Genomic DNA, 19,757 nt, shown 5'->3' with positions numbered 1-19,757 from the left:
GGAAACAGTGTTTCTTGTGGCAATTTGTTCTGCGTGTAGGGATTCCGAACTGCAGGCCTTGTCTTGCTGGGAGCCATTCCTCTGGGTGAATCTGGGGCGGTACAGCTGGGTACTGTTCCTTCTTTTCTACCGAAGGTGGTCACTGACTTTCACGTGAATCAGTCTATCTCCCTGCCATTGCTGGATAGAGAAAGAGATGTAGAGGAGTATCATCTGTTACGACTCTTGGATGTCAAGAGACATATTGTCCAGTATCTAGAGATTACTGAGCCTTTATGGAAGACGGATCGCCTGTTTGTCCTTCATGGCTGTACTAGGTAAGGAGAGCTGGCATCACGGGCCACTATAGCTCACTGGAATAAGGAGGTAGTCATGGCTGAATATGCTGATGCTGGGAAGCCGTTACCTAGTCAGGTCAGGACTCATTCCACCAGGGCTCAGGCAGTGTCATGGGGCGGAAGTGAAATTGCTGTCTCCCATTGACATTTCTCGAGCTGCGACTTGGTCTTCATTATACACTTTTTCTAGGTATTATTGTCTGGATGTGGAAGCCCGGGATAACACAGCCTTTGCACGTGTGATTTTGGCTGGACTGTGGGCAGCCTCCCGCCCTATTCGGAAATAGCTTGGGTACATCCCACTTGTTCTGAATTCATCTGACTGGACGCAAAGAAATGATAAATTACTACTTAGCTGATAATTTCCTTTTCTTAGGACAGTCAAATGAATCCAGTTTCCCTCCCTTGGCTACTGAATGGTTGTATTATGGTCCTTCTCTTTGGCTACGTGTTACAGGAATTACTGGTAAGTGTTCGTCCAGTCCCTAGACTAGTGTTAATACATTCTTGTCTGAGCTCAGTGTTGGCTGATTATTGGAATAGTTGTTTATCTAGATTTGTTAGTCTGTCCACAGTTGCTTTCAAAGAGAATACTGGCAGGCTGTCACTGCAGAGGTGTGTATATATTGTCACGATCAGGTCCCTCCCCTCAGCGTGCTGTGGGGCTTTGCTGGGCTTCAGGCCTCTGGCTTCGCTCCTATGACACGTCTTGTCCCCTTGCACAGCTCAAGCATAGCGCTGCTATGGACTCCTCACAGCCTCTAGTCAGAGTGCCAGGCCCAGTCCTGGCACTCCCAAGCAGTACACAGAAAAAGGATCTTAATCAATAAGGAGTTTAATGTGGTGCTGTAGCTCAGCGGCTGCAGCCTTATATTAATGCGGGGTTGTCCTTACAAGCCCCAGGGTACACAGCATTTAAAACACAATTCCCTTCCCGCCTGTCTCATACATCCATACAGCAATACAGGATTTACCATCCCCCAACCTCCTGGTTATTCCACCTCCATAGAGGAACAGCTGGAGCTTTCCTCTCCCCAGCTTACCTCCATCTCCTCCTCCAGAGACTCCGAGGAGCCGGGCTTTTGTGGCCAGGTCCACCACGGGGGCACGCCCTCTTCCTCAGCCTTCATAGATTCTGCTGAGTCATAGGGATCAGTCCCAATTTCCTCCACCTGTTCCTGCTCAGGCTCCAGCCAGGGGTCAGGTGTTGGTTCGGGGAACCTGGGAAGTGTAGTCTTTGCTACCTTCCTCAGCGCCCTCCGGTGGCTAAGTTTGGTACCACTAGCTTCTGCTCGGCTGTGTCTCAGCTGTTTCTGCCCCGGGCCAGGTCGTACTGCATCACAATATATATATATATATCTATATATATATAGATATATATATAGATATATACTATGACGTCAATTTGCGCCATCTCCATCTGCTGGTAGAGGTGCATAACCCACTTGTTCTGGATTCCATCTGACTGTCCTAAAGAAAAGGAAATTATCAGGTAAGTAGTAGTTTCTCATTTCCTAGAATGTTGGATGTTATCAGTAATTAGCTTTTTTACATGCATGATGAGAACTAGGAGAAATCATTATCCATATTCTGATGTTAAGGATATCATGGAGAAAAACCATATTCTATATTGGGCATTTTCTAGGAGACTTCAGTTTAATGTAAGGAATGGGTAAACTAAAGAGTCGAATATCTCAAGGCATTCTTCATAGGGTGGCTCCCTATGAGAAGCCTGGTTATAGAGCACACCATTTAGAATATGTAGTTCAGGCAGCTGTTTGTGGATCGGAGACTTTACCTGGTGCCAGAGACTACAGCTGATTTTCTTCGTTTCCTGGTTTCCTCGACGTCACTGGGAGGGGCCTGCACCCATATAATCGGCGCTACTGCGGGGTGCTAGCCGCAGTTGTTTGTGGATCGGAGACTTTACCTAGTGCCAGAGACTACAGCTGATTTTCTTTGTTTCCTGGTTTCCTTGACGTCACTGGGAGGGGCCTGCGCCCATATAATCGGCGCTACTGCGGCGCGCCTTAGCCGCCAGTGCGCCGCCAAAGCCGCACGCGCCTAAGGGGCACGCGCGGCTTGGTCCGGCTTAGTCCGGACTAGGACGAAGTAGCGGCGGAGGAGTCTCTGAAACGCAGCGGCTGCCAACGAGATTTCAAGATAGCGTTTTGGTTTTTTGTAGTGTAAATAAGAATCCCAATACAATTTCCTTTAAATGCCTCATACAAAGAGGAAGGGAAGAGTCAGAGGAGAACCCCCGACTCCAACAACTCCTGTCCCACCTCAGCTTTCCATTGGGACCTTTTTTACACGAAGTGGTGCAATAACTCCGGGTGTGCTTCCAGGCGTTGGCGTGAGTGCAGAGCAAGCACAAACGCCGCTGGATTTAAATATCTTGTTAAACCCCGGAGAGCCAGAGGCTCCGTTGCCACCAAGTCTCGCACAGTCTCCGGTTTTGGGCGACAGAAACCGGCCTGAGTTGTCAGAGAAAGTCGTCCCTGTCGGAGGAAACTTGGAGAAAGAAGGTGAGAGACCAAAAATTAGGGGGAATTCCGATGGAAGGAACGGACTCCCCCTAACATCTACACCATCGGGGCACAACGGGAGGACAGAGGCCTCAGATGTGAGGAAGGAACCCTGCTCTCCAGGAACAGTGAGTTTATTTAATAACTCAATTGTGTCTCAGCCACAGCCTATAACTCTGGAAAATATTTGGTCCACTTTAACCAATTTAAAATCAGTTATTTTGTCTTTGAATAATACAGTTGTGGACATACAAAATCGGATATTAAAAGTGGAACCAGTAATATCTCAACATGAAGAAAAAAATCGTAGGATTTGAAAATCGGTTTAATCAAATTGAAAAGGTCCAAACAGGTTTGATTCAGGGTGAATTAGTGAATAATAGAAAAATTGAAATGTTAGAAAATCTAAATAGATATAACAACTTAAGAATTCTTAATTTTCCCAATGTTAGGCTCATATCTCCATATGAGCAATATAAGAAATTTATGATGGAGAATTTAATGTTAACTGTAGGTGAATTACCATCTATTGAGAAAATCTTTTTTGTATCATTGGGAAAAAGGAAGAACGAAGTTATTCAGCAAAATATACAACAGCAAAATGAAATAAATAATATTACAGCTTTTCTGGAACAATCTATATCTGAGCAAGTTGAAAGCCGAGGAACATTATGTGTAAAATTTATGAATGGAGTAGAGAGGGATAAGATACTTAAGTTGTCTTTGAAGAATAAAGATAAGTTGTTCTTGGGTCATAAGGTCTGGACCTTTCCAGATATAACTAGAAATACTCAAATCCGTAGGAGAAGTTTTCTTCAGATGAACCAGGAAGTGAAAACTTTAGGGGCTCAGTGTACAATATACTATCTGAGTAAATGTGTTGTAAAATTCCAGCAAGAGAGGTTTGTGTTCTTAGAACCTATTGAGTTACGGAAATTTCTTGATGCCAGATTACCTGCACTGATTCCTAGTCTTGGCAATGAAGAAACAGCGCCACACATTTCCTAATGTTGTAACTTGTTTGATATTGCTCAAATTGTATGTTATCTTGGATCTTTTTTGCTTTATAACAGGGATTGTTTCCTTATTGAATGAGAAAATATAGTTAATTGAAATACCTTATATTATAATTTCTTAAAGATGTAACAGCTTAAACCAATATTTCTCAATTATATATTATTTTACCTGTACCTATTTCAAACGGCAAGTGGATATTTCTGTCTGTATGTTAAAAATTTTTGCATAAATAAAAAATTAAAAAAAAAAAAATGTAGTTCAATCATATTTCTTTCTCAGGACATAAAAAGGAGAGTGGCGAAAAAGTTGCAAGCAACAGGAAAAATATGAAGGATAAAACAATAGGCTACATAACACATAAGGACCTTCATTTTCAGAGGCAGTATTTCCAAACCTTCACAAAACTAGTGCAGGCAGAACACCTGCTGTATTCATCTCTCCCTCCTCCCTACTCCCTCCCCTCTGCCAAGCAGTGAAAATATGCCTCAGACCTTCTCCTGGCAGCAGCCACACTCTCCTACGTGAACTGAGAGGAGCCTTGTAGGCTCAGTTCTACTAACATCTCCATGTGCTGAGAGGAACTTCACAAACTCAGTTCTGATGATCTCATCTCCATGCATTGAGAGGAGTCTTGCTTCATGAGCCCAGGAAGTGGCTGCTTAGGTGAAAGTTTTCCCGATGCACAGAGATGAGGTCATGCAGAACTGAGGCTGCACAGCAACTCAGCACGTTTAGGAGAGTGTGGCTGCCATTGGGAGAAAGGTTAGACCACTGGTTTAGCTTTGGGAGAGGGCCCAAAGCATCGACCAGATCATGGCTTCACAGTCACTCACCCAAGCACTGATGAGCAGCAGCGCCCCCCCCCCCCCCACCTGGCAGAATCCCTGCCTCTTTGGTTCAATGCTGACTCAGAAGTGTAGTGCAGGAGTCACCATAGCCAGTAAGGATGAATACTTTGGAAGAAAGGGGATTCTTGGGAGGTGGAGAGAAGGGGATTCTTTGGGGGGGGGACAGGAGAGATGGGGTATTCTTTAAAGGAAAGGCGAGAGAAGGGATTGTTTGGGGGACAGAGAGAGAGAGGGATTTTTGAGGGGAGTGGGATTTTGGGGTGGGGGGGTTTTTAGGCGAAAGGGGTGTTTAGGGGGATTCTTGGAGGAAAGGGAAGGAAGGAGATTTTTGGAAAGAAGGAAGACAATGAAAAAGTGGAAGGAGAGTGGGAAAAAAGAAGAAATGCTGGGAAAGGGAGAAGGGATCAGGATCATCAGAAGAATCATTTGTGGGGAAGTCACATAGATGGGTTAGGATGGAATGGGACAGTAGGAGGACCCAGTATGACCTCCTTACAAATAAATAAGTGCTCGTTTAGATTTGGGAGCTGATATAATAAAACTCATGCTGAAATCAGTGCAAAATTTCTGCACATATTTTTTAGCACGTTTGGCAAAAGCAGACACCTCCGCGGTATGTAATAAGGGGACAAATGCAAATTAAATATGCGCAAAAAATACATGCAAGACCATATACACAGTTCAATACTCGCATCAAAGCCCAGATACAGAAAGCCACAGGAAAAACCTGCACTAAAGTAGATGCAATTGAAAACTCTTGCAGATTTGCGAGGTATTTCTAACTTCGGCTGATTAGATCGGCCCCACATTATTAAAAATCTCCTTCTGGCAGTAGTGTGATTGTGTGTCCGTGCAGCCTTTTCCTTGCTGGGTGCCTTGGGCCGCTCAGCATGGATCAGCCATGCCAGGAGAGAGCAGGAACCAGTTCGGATGGACTGGCGATCTCTGGGGGGCTAGAGACAAGCACCGACACCTCCCGGAGCCACAGCACTTTTATTTAACTCCTGCCCCTGACCCAGGTACTAAAAAGCTTGCACTAACTTATCTACCTGCTAGCATGGTTCCCTACATAGCCCATGAATAGATAATTAACTCCTTTATATACCATTGCATGCATTCGCACAAAACCTGCCACAGGTTATTGTGCAGGTATGTGCGTGCATTTTTTCTGCTCTAAATACCTTATTTATATGTGTTCGAATGATTAGCATGGAAAACCATGCGTAATTACCTGCAGAAAATCCGTGGCAGGTTTTACGTAGTATATTATATCAATCCCTTGTTTATTAAAACAATCAATCTGCTTAATGCTTTGTTTTCCCCTGTCCTGGCTTCTGTCCAAAATAAACTCCAGTGTTCACCTAGATAAATGATGAATACTTTTTTCCCACTGATTTTATCCCATTTTTTATTTTGTCATAATAAACCTTGATAAATTCCTGGGAAAAATAAAAAACCAAAAATGATGGTCCTTAATAGCATACTATTCAAATCTTTACACCAGACCCAAGTGATAGTAGAAAATTATAGAAACCTTTACAAAACAATTTCTCCCAAAAAAGAATAAATATGTAAGACTTAAAACCAACAAGAAAATACTTGAATCTAAGAACCATATATGAACCAGTTCAACAGGAAATATATTAAACTTGAAGTCTCTGTTCAATATCAGTTTTATTGTAAAGCCTTTATGCTGCATTTTTCTTACATGGAAACCGATGTGATGTTAACGAATGTCGGTATATATAAAAAAAAACCCCGTTAAATAAATAAATGGCCATATTTTGGCATCTAGTACCTACTTCAGGTGAAAATTAAAAGATCACAAAATTTTAAAAACTGTTGGCTGAAATCCAGGGTGATTAATTTCCTAAAAACCTCCAGCAATATCAGTTCCTCAAATGAAGCTGTTGCAGTCGGATACTGCAGGCGAGGTAGTGGACCTTTAGGCCAGCCCACCTAGGATGACAGGGTAGGCCGGGAGGCGGAGCCACAGGCTGGCGGTGTTCACCCGGGAACCAGGAGCCCCCCAGGAGGAGTCCGTAGGGTCCCGGAACCTTGGGATTTGGGGAGTAGGCTCTATGTCCAGTGGCAGGAAAGGCCTAGGCCGGGAGTGTAGTATAGGAAGTCCAAAAGTATAAGATAGTCCGTGGACCGGCTGTACAGGCCAAGGGCCAGCTGATGACAGGGCAGCGGGCGGCAGCGGGAACTGTAACTAACCGGACACTGAAGCAGAGTCTGTAGAAAGCTGGAACTGAAGCAGGCTGAAGACTGGAATGGAGTCTGTAGCAGGCTGTGGACTGAAGCAGGCTGTAGACTGGATTAGTGTCTGTAGCAGGCTGAAGCAAAGTCGGGGACGAACCAAGGTCAGAGGCAGGCTGAAGCGAAGTCGGGAACGAACCAAGGTCAGAGGCAGGCGGCAGGCTGAAGCGAAGTCGGGAACGAACCAAGGTCAGAGGCAGGCGGCAAGCTGAAGCGAAGTCAAAGGCAGTCCAAAGGTCAAGTCAGGAACGAGGAACAGACGAAGCGCAACTCAGAACTACTAGGCAGTAGTGAACCTCGTTGCAAGGCAAGGAGAAGGAGTCCGGACGCCGGTTATATCGGGCTTAGGGCGAGGCGTCATCAGCACAGGCGGGGCCAGACTTCCGGGAGCTGTGCGCACAAAGTGGGCGTCCTCGCGCACGCGGCAGCGGGGAGACGGGCAAGCAATGGCGGCCGCCACGTGGAACAGGCAGCGCCGCCGGAGTCCCAGCCACGTGGAATGCGGCGTTTCCAGCAGCCGGAGGTAGGCACTGTTCAGACCTAGCGAAGGGGAAGCGGCAGAGACCGCAACAGAAACATCTAAAAGGAACTTTGAAAAGGAAAATTTTCCAAAAGATGGAAACACTGACTTACTAAAAAGTAAGATCAATTCTCATAGGCTGTATCAAATCAACATTAAATTACTTACAAAATCTCCTTTCTCAGACAGACCACAAAAAAAAAAAGAAATAAGAAATATTATTTCCAGGAGTTTGAATCAACTCCATTGACTTGTTTGCATTTTTTTATTTTCTATGGGGTAGATTTTCAGAGCCCTGCTCGCCTAAATCCGCCCAAAACCGGGCGGATTTAGGCGAGCAGGGCCCTGCGCGCCGGGAAGCCTATTTTACATAGGCCTCCCGGCGCGCGCAGAGCCCCGGGACTCGCGTAAGTCCCGGGGTTCTCGGAGGGGGGCGTGTCGGGGGGCGGGCCCGGTCGACGCGGCGTTTCGGGGGCGTGTCGGCCGCGTTTTGGGGGTGGGTACGGGGCGTGGCTACGGCCCGGGGGCGTGGCCGCGCCCTCCGTACCCGCCCCCAGGTCGCGGCCCGGCGCGCAGCAGGCCCGCTGGCGCGCGGGGATTTACGTCTCCCTCCGGGAGGCGTAAATCCCCCGACAACGGTAAGGGGGGGGTGTAGACAGGGCCGGGTGGGTGGGTTAGGTAGGGGAAGGGAGGGTAAGGTGAGGGGAGGGCAAAGGAAAGTTCCCTCCGAGGCCGCTCCGATTTCGGAGCGGCCTTGGAGGGAACGGGGGGAGGCAGCGCGGCTCGGCGCGCGCAGGCTATACAAAATCGATAGCCTTGCGCGCGCCGATCCAGGATTTTAGTAGATACGCGCGACTACGCGCGTATCTACTAAAATCCAGCGTACTTTTGTTTGCGCCTGGAGCGCAAACAAAAGTAGGCTGTTCGCGCTCGTCTGAAAATCTACCCCTATATGTGTACTATCTTTTTTTTGTTTCCTAAATGCAGATACAATAAACAGATAAATCCAACAAAAAATAAGTATTTAAAAAGATGTGGTTTGCAAATAATATTTAGTAATGAATATTCTTTTGAAATTAAGGCTGTTCCACTTTGATGTTTGTCATTACAACCTATAAAATTATATTATATTTGCAAGTACAGTAAAGCTAAAGATGAAAAATAATTCCTTTGAAATTAAAAGTTTCATATAAAGGAAAGCATGTATATGTATCCTCTTCTATAAATTATCTATTCATTTATCGTATGTATAGATACACTTTTTTTCCTTCCTTTCCCCCTCCATTTTTTTCTTTATAATCTCAATTTTTTTTTTCAAGGCTCGAGAACTGCAAGCCAGAATACTAAAGCGGGCTCAAATGGAACAGCCAGATGCACTTCCTGCACAGAAGCAGTTAGCAGCTGAAATTTGTGCAGAGATTGCAAAGCATTTCACAACCCGCAAAGACTATGAGAAAGCAATTCAATTTTACAAAGAGGCACTTGTTTATTGTGAAACTGATAACAAGGTAGGTTATATTACAAGTATTTTATATAGTGTTTTCCAGAAGGTTTGGAAAGAAAAAGAAACCTAAAAAGTACTGGGTTGTTCAGTGGTAGTGCTTTGCATTGCCATGTAGATGGACTTGAGTTTGATTCTCAGCTCAGGTCTTCCACTTGCTAGGTTGGCTGCGACTAAGAATGCTGAGTAGATAGCGTTCACAGCTGGTGGAAAGAGAGAATCCAAATCATTGCTCAACAGTGACACCTAGTGGCATGATTTAGGACCCTTGATTGCAGAACATGGTTGCAATGGCTTGATCAAGTAAGTTGGGAGAATACATAATAAATAAATAGATATAATAAGGGAAAATATTCCCGGGCCGAATCAAATGGCACCAGATCCCAGCCTTGCCTCCAACTGAGCTGGAAGCCTAATGAAGCAGGAGGAAACTGTTGGGTTAAAAAAATGACTAAAAAAGTAATAGAAAATATATTAGTGAGATTAAAATATACAGGTTAGTCCTGTGGTTTGATGAGCATTTTTAGTTATACTTGTCTGCTTCTATTATTGAAAAGAAGCACTAGCTTTATTAATGTTTTGAAATATTGATTCAAAAGGCATATTTAATATAATTACACTTTTACTACAAAGCAAATTAGGAGCAATAAAGGTTTTCATATTGTCACCTTTAACAATCAGTCAGGTTGGAAACTTCTCTGATATACCGGGATATATCAGGGTCTATGTCCCCGTACCAGCTCAGGTCTTTTCATAGGCTTTTGCAGAAAGATAGCTACACACTTGGGCCACATCACTGATCTAGCCAAAAGATTTGTAAGCTGAATGTTCCTGGGGGTACAATTATGGCTTTGAGGATTTGTCTGAATAGGATGCTTCCACAGGTCTCCCTTCAGAATCCTCTCCTCCACAGGAAAGGAAAAGGTCCCCACCTGCGGACCTCTCCTCCTTAGATTTTGTAAGAGAAGTATCTAAGGACATTCCATTTGATTTGGAAGAGGCAGCAGATTCAAGGGGTCAAATGTTAGATATTGTCTAATTTCTTTATGTAATAAAAGAAAAAGTCAATATGATTTCCCTAAGCACCCAATACCCTTTCTTCCAAAAGGGGACTATCTGTGCTTCCTGGATTTAAAGGATGTGTACGTCCATATAGAGATTCAAGACACAGGAAATATTTCAGATCATAATAGGGAAGCACCACCTCCAATACCACATCCTGCCCTCTGGCCTAGTGTTTACACCACAAATATTCACAAAATGTCTAGCAGTGGTTGTGGCACATCTATGCCTACAGAGGGTACATGTGTTTCTCTATCTGTCCAATTGTCTAGTCCATTGGTTCTCAACCTTTTTTTGACTGGGACACACCTGACAGATGGTTCTCACATATGTTACAACTGAACATGTGAGCATCACGGGGCTAAATGTAAACATGTATTCTGCATCCTCAGGAACCTCCTTGACCCCCAACAATGGGTGCAGAGCAGAACTAGGGCATTACCCGTACAACTCACCATACAAAAAAAATGTTCTGGTTCTGATGACATCTTAGTAAAAGCAAAACAAACTCCCTTTACTGGCAAACACAATACCCCTCCTTATGAAAAGACAGTACTTTACCACTAACGCATGTCCTATTGAGAAAACAGAACAAATAATATTGGTACAAATGCCTACATGCTAGTAAAATACCTCATGTCAGTCACACATACAGTACTGACCTTCACCAAGTACAGAAATTATAAATATGGAGACAAACTGGAATAGAAAAACAAAAAAGCCACTCTGCATACAATGCAAACCTGGAGAAATGGAAATAGAAATATTGCACCTAACATAGTCCCAGGATCTGCAATAATGCACACAAACTAATCCACACAAAGGTACACCTGTATTATGGAACACACTCAAACAATAACAACCTTACCTATGAAAAGGCAACACTACAAATATTGAACCAGGCCCTAAACACTAATACACCTATTAGGAAAATAGAACAAGCCAAGCTGCTATAGATCCCCACACAGAAATAATTGTAAAACTATACTAATAAATGTTACAAAACAGCTGATGAATAAAATAACATCCAATTAAAAACTCATAAAAATTATTAAAAATTGTCCAAAATCAATAAAACATTTCAAAACAGCAGACACATCACATAATACCCAATAATTAAAAAGGCAGTCAATCAAGAAAAATAAATTTTAAAAGCCACCTTTTCTTACCCTGTCCAGCAACTCACCTATTCCTTTCCCTTGCAGACCAATAGCACACACCAGAAGCATTTGTGGCTGCTGAAGCTCTGTCCTTCCTTAGGGCCCACAACCAGTCACTTATACAAGTCTTTGTTTCTCACACACACCAGTAACCTACCTAACCAGTCTCTCTTCCTCACACACACACACACACACACACACCAGTCACCTCCCTGACCAGTTTGTCACTCATACACAGACACCAGTCACCTCCCTGACCAGTCTCTGTTTCTCACACACACACACGTCACCTCTCTCACAAGTCTCTGTCTGTCTCACACGCACACTAGTCACCTCCCTAACCAGTCTCTCTCACCTCCTTGATGAGTCTCTGTCTCACACACACACACATACTAGTCACCTCCCTAACCAGTCTCTGTCTCTCTCACACACACATACCGGTCACCTCCCTGACCAGTCTCTGTCTCTCTCACACACACACATACCGGTCACCTCCCTGACCAGTCTCTGTCTCTCTCACACACACACATCAGTCACCTCCCTGACCAGTCTCTGTCTCTCACATGCACACCAGTCAAAATAAAGTGACATTACATTCTTGAGAAATGTGTCCCATTAGATACATCAAGGGGAATTTCCAGAGGATAATTTGGGGGGTTGAACCAATTACAATTGGAAGAGCACCGTTCTAATGTGTGTGAAGAAGGATGTTAAATCGTAGAAAACAATGGCAGTAAGAAGCAGGTTGATAAAATCACTGCATCTCATGTATGTGATTGAAGTGCCTTTCAAATGTGCACTGGTGAGGTGTCAACATATTTATTTTATTTTATTGTATTTGTTTTTATATACCGACATTCATTGGAGTATATCACATCGGTTTACATTATAACTAGAGGAATAATATGACTAAGATGTCTTATTATTATTACATTGTAACATTATAACATAACATTGTAGCATTATAACAGGGGGATAGAGGGAGTAGGTTGGGATTTGATTGAGGGAGAAGAGCCTACATTGGGGGCATTAAACAAGGGAGTAATTGCATTGTAACAGAAAACATATTAAACAATTTGGAACTTAGGGCTGGCTGTTGGAACTAGGTCTCGGTGACCGGGGAGTATCTATTGTAGGATAGTGGATAGGGAGGGGAACTAAAGTCTGAGAGAAGAGTGTACATGGTGGCAATGTGACATGGTAATAATTATAATGTAACAAAGATTTATAAGGCAATATCGAACTTGAGTCTGACAGGTTAGGATTTAAGATTGTCTGAGGGAGGAATATACATTGTGGCATATTAACTTAGTCTGACAGAGAGGAACATACATTGTGACAAATTAAATTAGATAGAGAATTTTTGTCTGTAGAGAAAATATTGTGGCGTTGTAACTTCATATCAATAACATTGTATCAAGTAATTTAGAGAATAAGTTGAACTTGAGTCTGACAAGGGGGGTGCGTGGAGGGAAAGTGACTGGGCTGGGGATCTGTGGGGTGGAGGGGAGGTTTGGGGGGGGGGTTAGGTGGTGGGATGGGAAGGCTAATTTAATTTGATCTGTAGGGGGGACAATGGATTTTAAGGGGCGATGTTTGGAACTTAGGATATGGTGATTAACATGCATGTTGGTAGGCTTTTTGGAATAACCAGATTTTCAAGTTGTTTTTTTTGAATGGCTGGGTGGAGGGTTCCAGTCTGAGTTGAATGGGCAGTTTGTTCCATAGGGAGGGGCCTGCTATTGAGATGATGCATTCTCTGGTTGTGGTGAGATGAGCTAGTTTTGTGGAAGGGATGGATAGCAGGCCAGTGTTTTTGGACCGAAGATTTCTCTGGGAGACATGATGGTGGAGGGTGTCCTTTAGCCATTGATCTTTTTGTTGTTGATGGTTTTGTGCAGAAGTGTTAGGATTTTGTATTGTATTCTGTAGGTTACAGGGAGCCAATGGAGTTCTTTCAGTATGGGAGTGATGTGTGAGGATCGATTGCTGTTTGCGAGAGATCAACATATGAAAGGTCACTCGGGGTTATTTAGTCTGAGGCATGCCGTCAAGATTCAGGAATGATCCCTCAATATAAGTAGAACTTGTATTTAAACGATCAAGGTGAAGCCGAAGCTGGTACAAAGTTAAGCAAGAACTAAGCCCCTTGATATATTTTATGAGACACATTTCTCAAGAATGTAAAGCCGCTTTATTTAACCACATGTAATTGGTCCCTCCCGATGCAGCCTTTGCGAAACACGTTCCGTGTCAGGGGACTGACATTTCAATAAAGATTTGGAATTTTGGCATTATTGAACTTTACCTATTTAAATTGTTGTTTTTGGTTTGTTTTACATGGACCTTTGCAATTGATTTTGCAACACACCTGTTGGATTGTGTTCATATTAGTGTGTTTGCCCATCGTTCCACACTTCAACAGAGCAAAGTTGTCATCGCAGTACATTTACCCCTGCAGTGACATCAGCCCGCCAGTATTTCTGTCTCTAGCAGATGGTGGACATGCATCTCCCTACTGGGATTGCTTTAAAGTTGAAGAGAAAAGAAGAAGGAAGTTAATTTGCCCCACTCTCCTGTGTGATTCCTTAAAGTTCCCCCCTCAGTTCAGGATTCCTGAGGTGATTTACGTGGACCTTAGATGAGTGCCTTGGTCCGGTAGCTGGCGTGGACAAGGGGAGTTAAGTAGAGATTCCTCCCCTCCCCCTTGGTCTCCATGCTTGGCGAGCAATCTGACGGCTGTTTCCGCCTCTGGTGGTGTTTGGGAGTCAGGGAGGGGGGGCAGCCTGGCGGGTTAAGCAGCCCTTGGGCTAGGCCCCACTCAGGTTCAGCTGGTTTAATGCATGGTAGGCTGCGGCAGCGCCTTTGCGTGCTTTCTGTGCGCATATACTGCCCTCTTCAGTTCCATCAGATTGTGCCTTGTATGCCCGACTGTGCAGCCAGTTGTGCGTTTGGTTGTGTTCCCGCTCATGCCCTGAGCTGGGTGTCTAGTTGGACACATAGGAGTGCCTACGTGGGTGCCCATTTGTGTGCTCATATATGCACCTTTTTTACGTGCGCACACACACCTAATTTAGGCACATTCATGCATTCACGCTTGTTTTTACATGCATTCTCTGAGCATCCTTTGGAGCTCAAGTTGGGCGTTTATTTCAGTACTGTGTTGTACATCTTATCTGATGGTGCCTATTGCAAAGAAACCTAAGTGCCTTGCCCTGTGTGTGACGTGTCATATTCAGGCATCTCAGCCTGGCGTTCCTTCTAACTTGTGTCAGCACTGTTTAGAAGCTGAGGGGTACTTGCGCCCCTCTAATTTTACAAAGCCCGGTTATTCCCAGCCTGTGCGGGAATGGAGAAAGAGCTGCCAGAACTGTCGCCTGTTTCGCCAGCAGGAAAAGTTAGTTCAGTGGGCACAAGACCCGGGCTTTGGCATGGATCTTTCAGTCTTATTTTGGCTGGAATTTTTTTCAAGGACTACAGTCTTTTCTTTAGGCGCAATCCTCAGCCCTAGCAAACCTTATCCAGTCCCAGACAGTGAAATCCCTCATGCCTGGTGCTGTGGCTAAGCATTGGAATACACCTAGAGCTGGTTTTCCTGATAGGGATCCAGATGGCACTGATGAGACCGATCCTTACTCCCTGGAGGATGGGAAGATTCCTCCGGGATTGGAACCTTATAGGACTATGTTGTGATTCTTTCATGGAGATGAGTTACTGGATCTCATTTCCCTGACAACTGAAGTTGCTGGGAGTACCTGGGCTGAGTCCATGTCTGAGCCAAAGAAAAATCCCATTCTGGTTTCCTTGCGTAAAGCCTCATGTTTCTTTTCTATTATGGAGGCTATTCAAGAATTAATTGATCTTGAATGGGGCGCCCCCAAAGCAAATTTTAAAGGGGGTCGAGTCTTGGATGGACTGTACCCCCTGAATCCGGTTGTGAGAAAGCAATTGTGTTTTCCGAAGGAGGATGTGCTTGTCTGTGCTGTTACCAAGTGGACAACTATTCTCTATAAAGGGGAAGCAGCTTTGAAGGATGCATAGGATAGAAGAATTGAGGCTATCCTTTAGCAGGCCTTTGAGGCATAGGCAGTGACCTTGCAGATACAGCCAGAGGGGTGGCTTCAGTAGTTGCAGCTAGGCGTCAGCTATGGTTGAGAAATTGGTCAGCCCATATAACCTAGAAATCTAATCTTACGAAGTTGCCCTTTAAAGGCTCGCTCTTATTTGGAAGTGAGCTGGAAAAAATGGCCAATAAATGGGGTGAGCCCCAGTTCCTCAATTGCCAGAGGATAAGAAACAAGTGCTGTGGTTCTTCAGCTTGAGAGTTTGTACTAGGGGTTTCTGACGTTTTGGGCCTTAAAGAGGAGCAGTATCTCAGAGGACTCGACCTTTGGGTAGATCTCAGTACTTTTGTCCAAGCAACTAGACGGGGAGCAGGCTCGGTTAGTGGAGCACTCCAAGCCTCCCAATGAAGGTGTGCTGACCCACTTCCAGGAATAGGAGATAGGGGATCACCTCTCTCTTTTTTATTGGAGGTGGATCGAAATCACTACAGACCAGTGGATTCTGGAGGTGATAGGAGATGGCTATGCACTGGAGCTTTGCAGAGTTCCTCAGAATATGTTCATGGTGTCTCCCTGCAACTCTCAGCCTGTGGGCTGTGGTTCCAGTTCCCACATCTCAAAAAAAAAAAAATACAGGCCAATATCCCATTTATTTCATTGTGCCCAAGAAAGAGGGCTCATTTTGTTCATCCTGGATCTCAAAGGAGTCACCTGTCATTTGCATGTGATTCATTTTCTCATGGAAACCTTGCACTCTGTGATAATGGCAGTACAGTCAGGGGAGTTCCTGACGTCTCTGGATTTGTCCAAGGCATACCTGCATATTCCCATCCAACTAAAGCATCAACGATTTCTGCATTTTGCGGTTTTGGGGCGTCATTTTCAGTGCGTCCTTTTGGTTTGGGCACAGTGTCCAGAACATTTTCCAAGGTATGGTATTGGTGGTGGCAGAGTTGAAAAAGGAGGCTGGGATCCTGATACATCCATACTTGGATGACTGGCTGATTCGGGCAAACAATCTGGAAGAGAGCCTCTAGGTCTCATGCAAGATGATCTCCTTGTTGCAGGAGTTAGGTTGGGTCATGAACCTGGCCAAGAGCAATCTCCAGCCGTTTTGGTCGCTAGAGTATCTCGGTGTTCAGTTCAACACAGAACACAATATGCCCAACAGTGTGGTCCTATCTCAAAGTGCTTTGATTAATGGCGGCAACACTGGAGGTGGTGCTGTGGGCAAGGGTGCATATGCATCCTCTTCAGTGCACTCTGTTGTCTTGTTGGAGCCCACAGTCTCAAGACTATTCGATTCGCCTCCACCTGCTGATGGAGATTTGCATCAGCTGCAGTGATGGTTAAAAGCAGATCACCTAAGGAAGGGGGTTTCCCTAAGTTCACCGGACTGGCTAGTACTCATGACAGATGCAAGCCTCCAAGGCTGGGGAACTCACTGTCATTAGCTGACAGCACAGGAGCACTGGAATGCAGAAGAGTCTTTCTGGAACATTAATCAGCTAGAAGCCCATACAGTCTGGTTGGCATGCTTGCAGTTCGGCGACAGTTGTAGGGTTGAGCGGTCTGGATAATGTCAGACAATGCAACATCAGTGGCCTACATCAATCAGCAGAGAGGAACCAAGAGCCAGCAAGTATCGCAGGAAATAGACCAACTTATGGAATGAGTGGAAGTGCATCTTCAGGAGATCTCAGCTTCACCCATTACAGGAAAAGACAATGTAAGAGCAGAATTTCTCAGCAGGCAGAGTCTGGACCAGGAGAATGTGAATTGTCAGATGAGGCAATTCAGCTGATAGTGGCTCGCTGGGGTCTTCTATTTCTGGACCTGCTGGTGACTTCTCACAATTCGAAAGTTCCTCGATTCTTCAGTCGCAGGAGAGATCCAAAGCCATTGGGCATCAATGCTATTGTGCAGGAATGGCTGGAGATCAAGGTGCTGTATGCCTTTCCCTTGTGGCCCATGTTGGCCAGAATGGTTCAGAGAATCGACAGTCACAGAGAAATAATGCTTCTGGTGGCACCAAACTGGCCCAGGAGACCATCTTATGCAGATCTGCAAAGACTCCTGGTAGACTCCCCTCTCTGATTTCCAGTAAAGGGGCTCTGTTGTGGTAGAAACCTGTTCTTCTCAAAGATCTGACTCTGTTTTGTCTTACAGCATAGCCTTTGAGAGGGCTCGCTTGCTGAAGCATGGATATTCTACTGCAGTGATTGCCACCTTGCTACGTACTAGAAAGTTCTCCACTTCTTTAGCCTATGTACGGGTTCGGTGAGTGTTTGAGGCTTGGTGTGAAGATTTGAGGAGTCCTTTCTCGTTCAGTTCAGATTCTGCTCATTTTGGAATTTTTTTCAGGATGGTTTGAATAAAGGATTGGCCTTTAATTCATTAAAGGTACAGGTAGCTGTTCTTGCCTGTTTTCAGAGGTCAGGTGAATGGTGGATCTTTGTCGGCTCATCCAGATGTGGCCCATTTCTTGAAAGGAGTGAAACATCTTCGGCCTCCCTTGTGGTTACCAGTGCCCTTGTGGAGTCTCAATCTGGTTTTGGATTTTTTAGTGGGCCCTATGTTTTGACCGAAGCGTAGCCTTTTCTTGCGGTTACTGACCTTGAAAACGGTGTGTTCTGCGCATTAGAATATCCGAGCTGCAGGCCTTGTCTTGCCGGGAGCCGTTCCTTCGAGTGACTCCAGGGGTGATACAGCTGTGTACCGTTCCTTCTTATTCAACAAAATTGGTCTCTGATTTTCACTTGAATCAGTCCATTTCCCAGCTGTCTCTGGATAGAGAGAGAGATGTGGAGGAATATCACCTGTTGCGACCTTTGGATGTTAAGAGACATATAGTGAAGTATCTGGAGGTTTCTAAACCTATCAGGAAGACAGATCACCTGTTTGTTCTCCACGATGGAGGTAAACAGGGCAAACCAGCTTCGCGGGCTACAATAGCTTGCTGGGTTAGGGAGGTAGTCATGGCCGCGTATGTGGATGCTGAGCAGCTGTTGCCTAGTCAGGTTAGGACTCATTCCACTAGGGCTCAGGCAGTGTCATGGGCGCAAGTTAGATTATCTCCCATCAACATTTTCCAAGCTGTGACGTGGTCCTCCTTACACACCTTTTCCAGGTATTGTCTGGATGTGCAGGCCCAGGAGGTTGCAGCATTTGCACGTACAGTTTTGACTGGACCGTAGGCAGCCTCCCGCCCTATTCAAGAGAAGCTTGAGTACATCCCATTGGTTCTGGATTCATCTGTCTAGAGTCTAAGAAATGAGAAATTATTACTTACCTGATAATTTCCTTTTCTTTTGGATAAACAGATGAATCCAGTTTCCCGCCCTTGGGAATCCAGTCTCTAGACTAGTGATAATACATTCTTTGTCTGATATCAGTGTTATTTCTTGGCTGAGTACTGGAATGGTTATCTGTTATTAATCAAGTTTTTGTTAGTGGCTTTTGCAGAGAATACTGGCGGACTGATGTCACTGCAAGGATATATATACTGTGATATCAGCTTTGATCTGACTCCATCTGCAGGTAGAGGTGCATAACCCACTGGTTCTGGATTCAACTGTCTGTCCTAAAGAAAAGGAAATTATCAGGTAAGTAATAATTTCTCATTCCGCAAATGGGGAACACCAAATATGAATCTGTTTGCATCCTGTTCGAAAAGAGGGTTGAAGGACAAACTAGCCTTGGATGCTTTCTCCCTGGATTTGGGGTGGAGGGAAGGAGTGTCTTTTGTATGCATATCTTCCAGTTCCTCTAGTGACAAAAACTACTAAAACAAAGAAGGAAATGGGGAGCTATGATTCTCATAATCCCATACCAGCAAGACAGGTTTGGTTCCTACTTCTTCAGGATTTGTTTGTCAGGTATCCAATTCGCTTGAGGAATTCTCCTATAAAGAATTAGGGAATCTTACTCCATCTCAACATCAGGTCCCTAACCTTCACATTTTATTTTTTGAAAAGGGAGTAATTCTCCCTTGAATATGTTGGATGAGGTCTCTCAGGTCTTTCTGGTCTCTAGAAGAGACTTTACTAGACGATCATATGGTTTTAAGTGGAGTTTTGGGGGAGTTCTCAAGATGGCCGCCTGAGGAGACACGCTGTCAGAAGGCTCCCGAACAGATTTCCTATTTACTGATTTCTTTTGGGAAAAATGCCTCACACTAAGAGGAAAGCGAGAGTGAGGGGAGCGAAGAGTACCTCCTCCCCGTTGGAGACCACCCAGCCTCGCATCAGAAGCTTTTTCGCAGCGGCAGCACTCGTGACGCCGGATGAGCAGGACGCTGAGGGGACAGTTGCAGGGCATGCTCCGTCCCCTCTGACCCTTGACATATCTTTGAGCCCCAGCTTTCCAAGCAGGCCAGCCCCACCACGCCGTGAAGGAGTTGAACAGAAGCAGGAGACTGCGGCCCCACCGGAGGATATCCGAGGAGGGGAAGCCGC

At 44.9% G+C, this 19,757-nt stretch overlaps 1 protein-coding gene across 2 annotated transcripts in view; it reads left to right on the top strand.

The window, feature by feature from the left end:
- The window catches only part of TTC21B (tetratricopeptide repeat domain 21B), a 450,819-nt gene that overhangs the window by 290,702 nt on the left and 140,360 nt on the right, over positions 1–19,757 (top strand). For both annotated transcript variants that reach the window (XM_029605659.1, XM_029605657.1), the window contains exon 20: positions 8,833–9,021. In XM_029605659.1, the coding sequence (XP_029461519.1) occupies positions 8,833–9,021 (189 nt within the window). The remainder of the gene's footprint in view (positions 1–8,832; positions 9,022–19,757) is intronic.

Source organism: Rhinatrema bivittatum, chromosome 6 (assembly GCF_901001135.1).
Source record: "Rhinatrema bivittatum chromosome 6, aRhiBiv1.1, whole genome shotgun sequence".
Taxonomy (NCBI): Eukaryota; Metazoa; Chordata; class Amphibia; order Gymnophiona; family Rhinatrematidae; genus Rhinatrema; species Rhinatrema bivittatum.
Note: the sequence above shows the minus strand (reverse complement) of the source record. Positions and strands in the feature narration are given on the sequence as shown.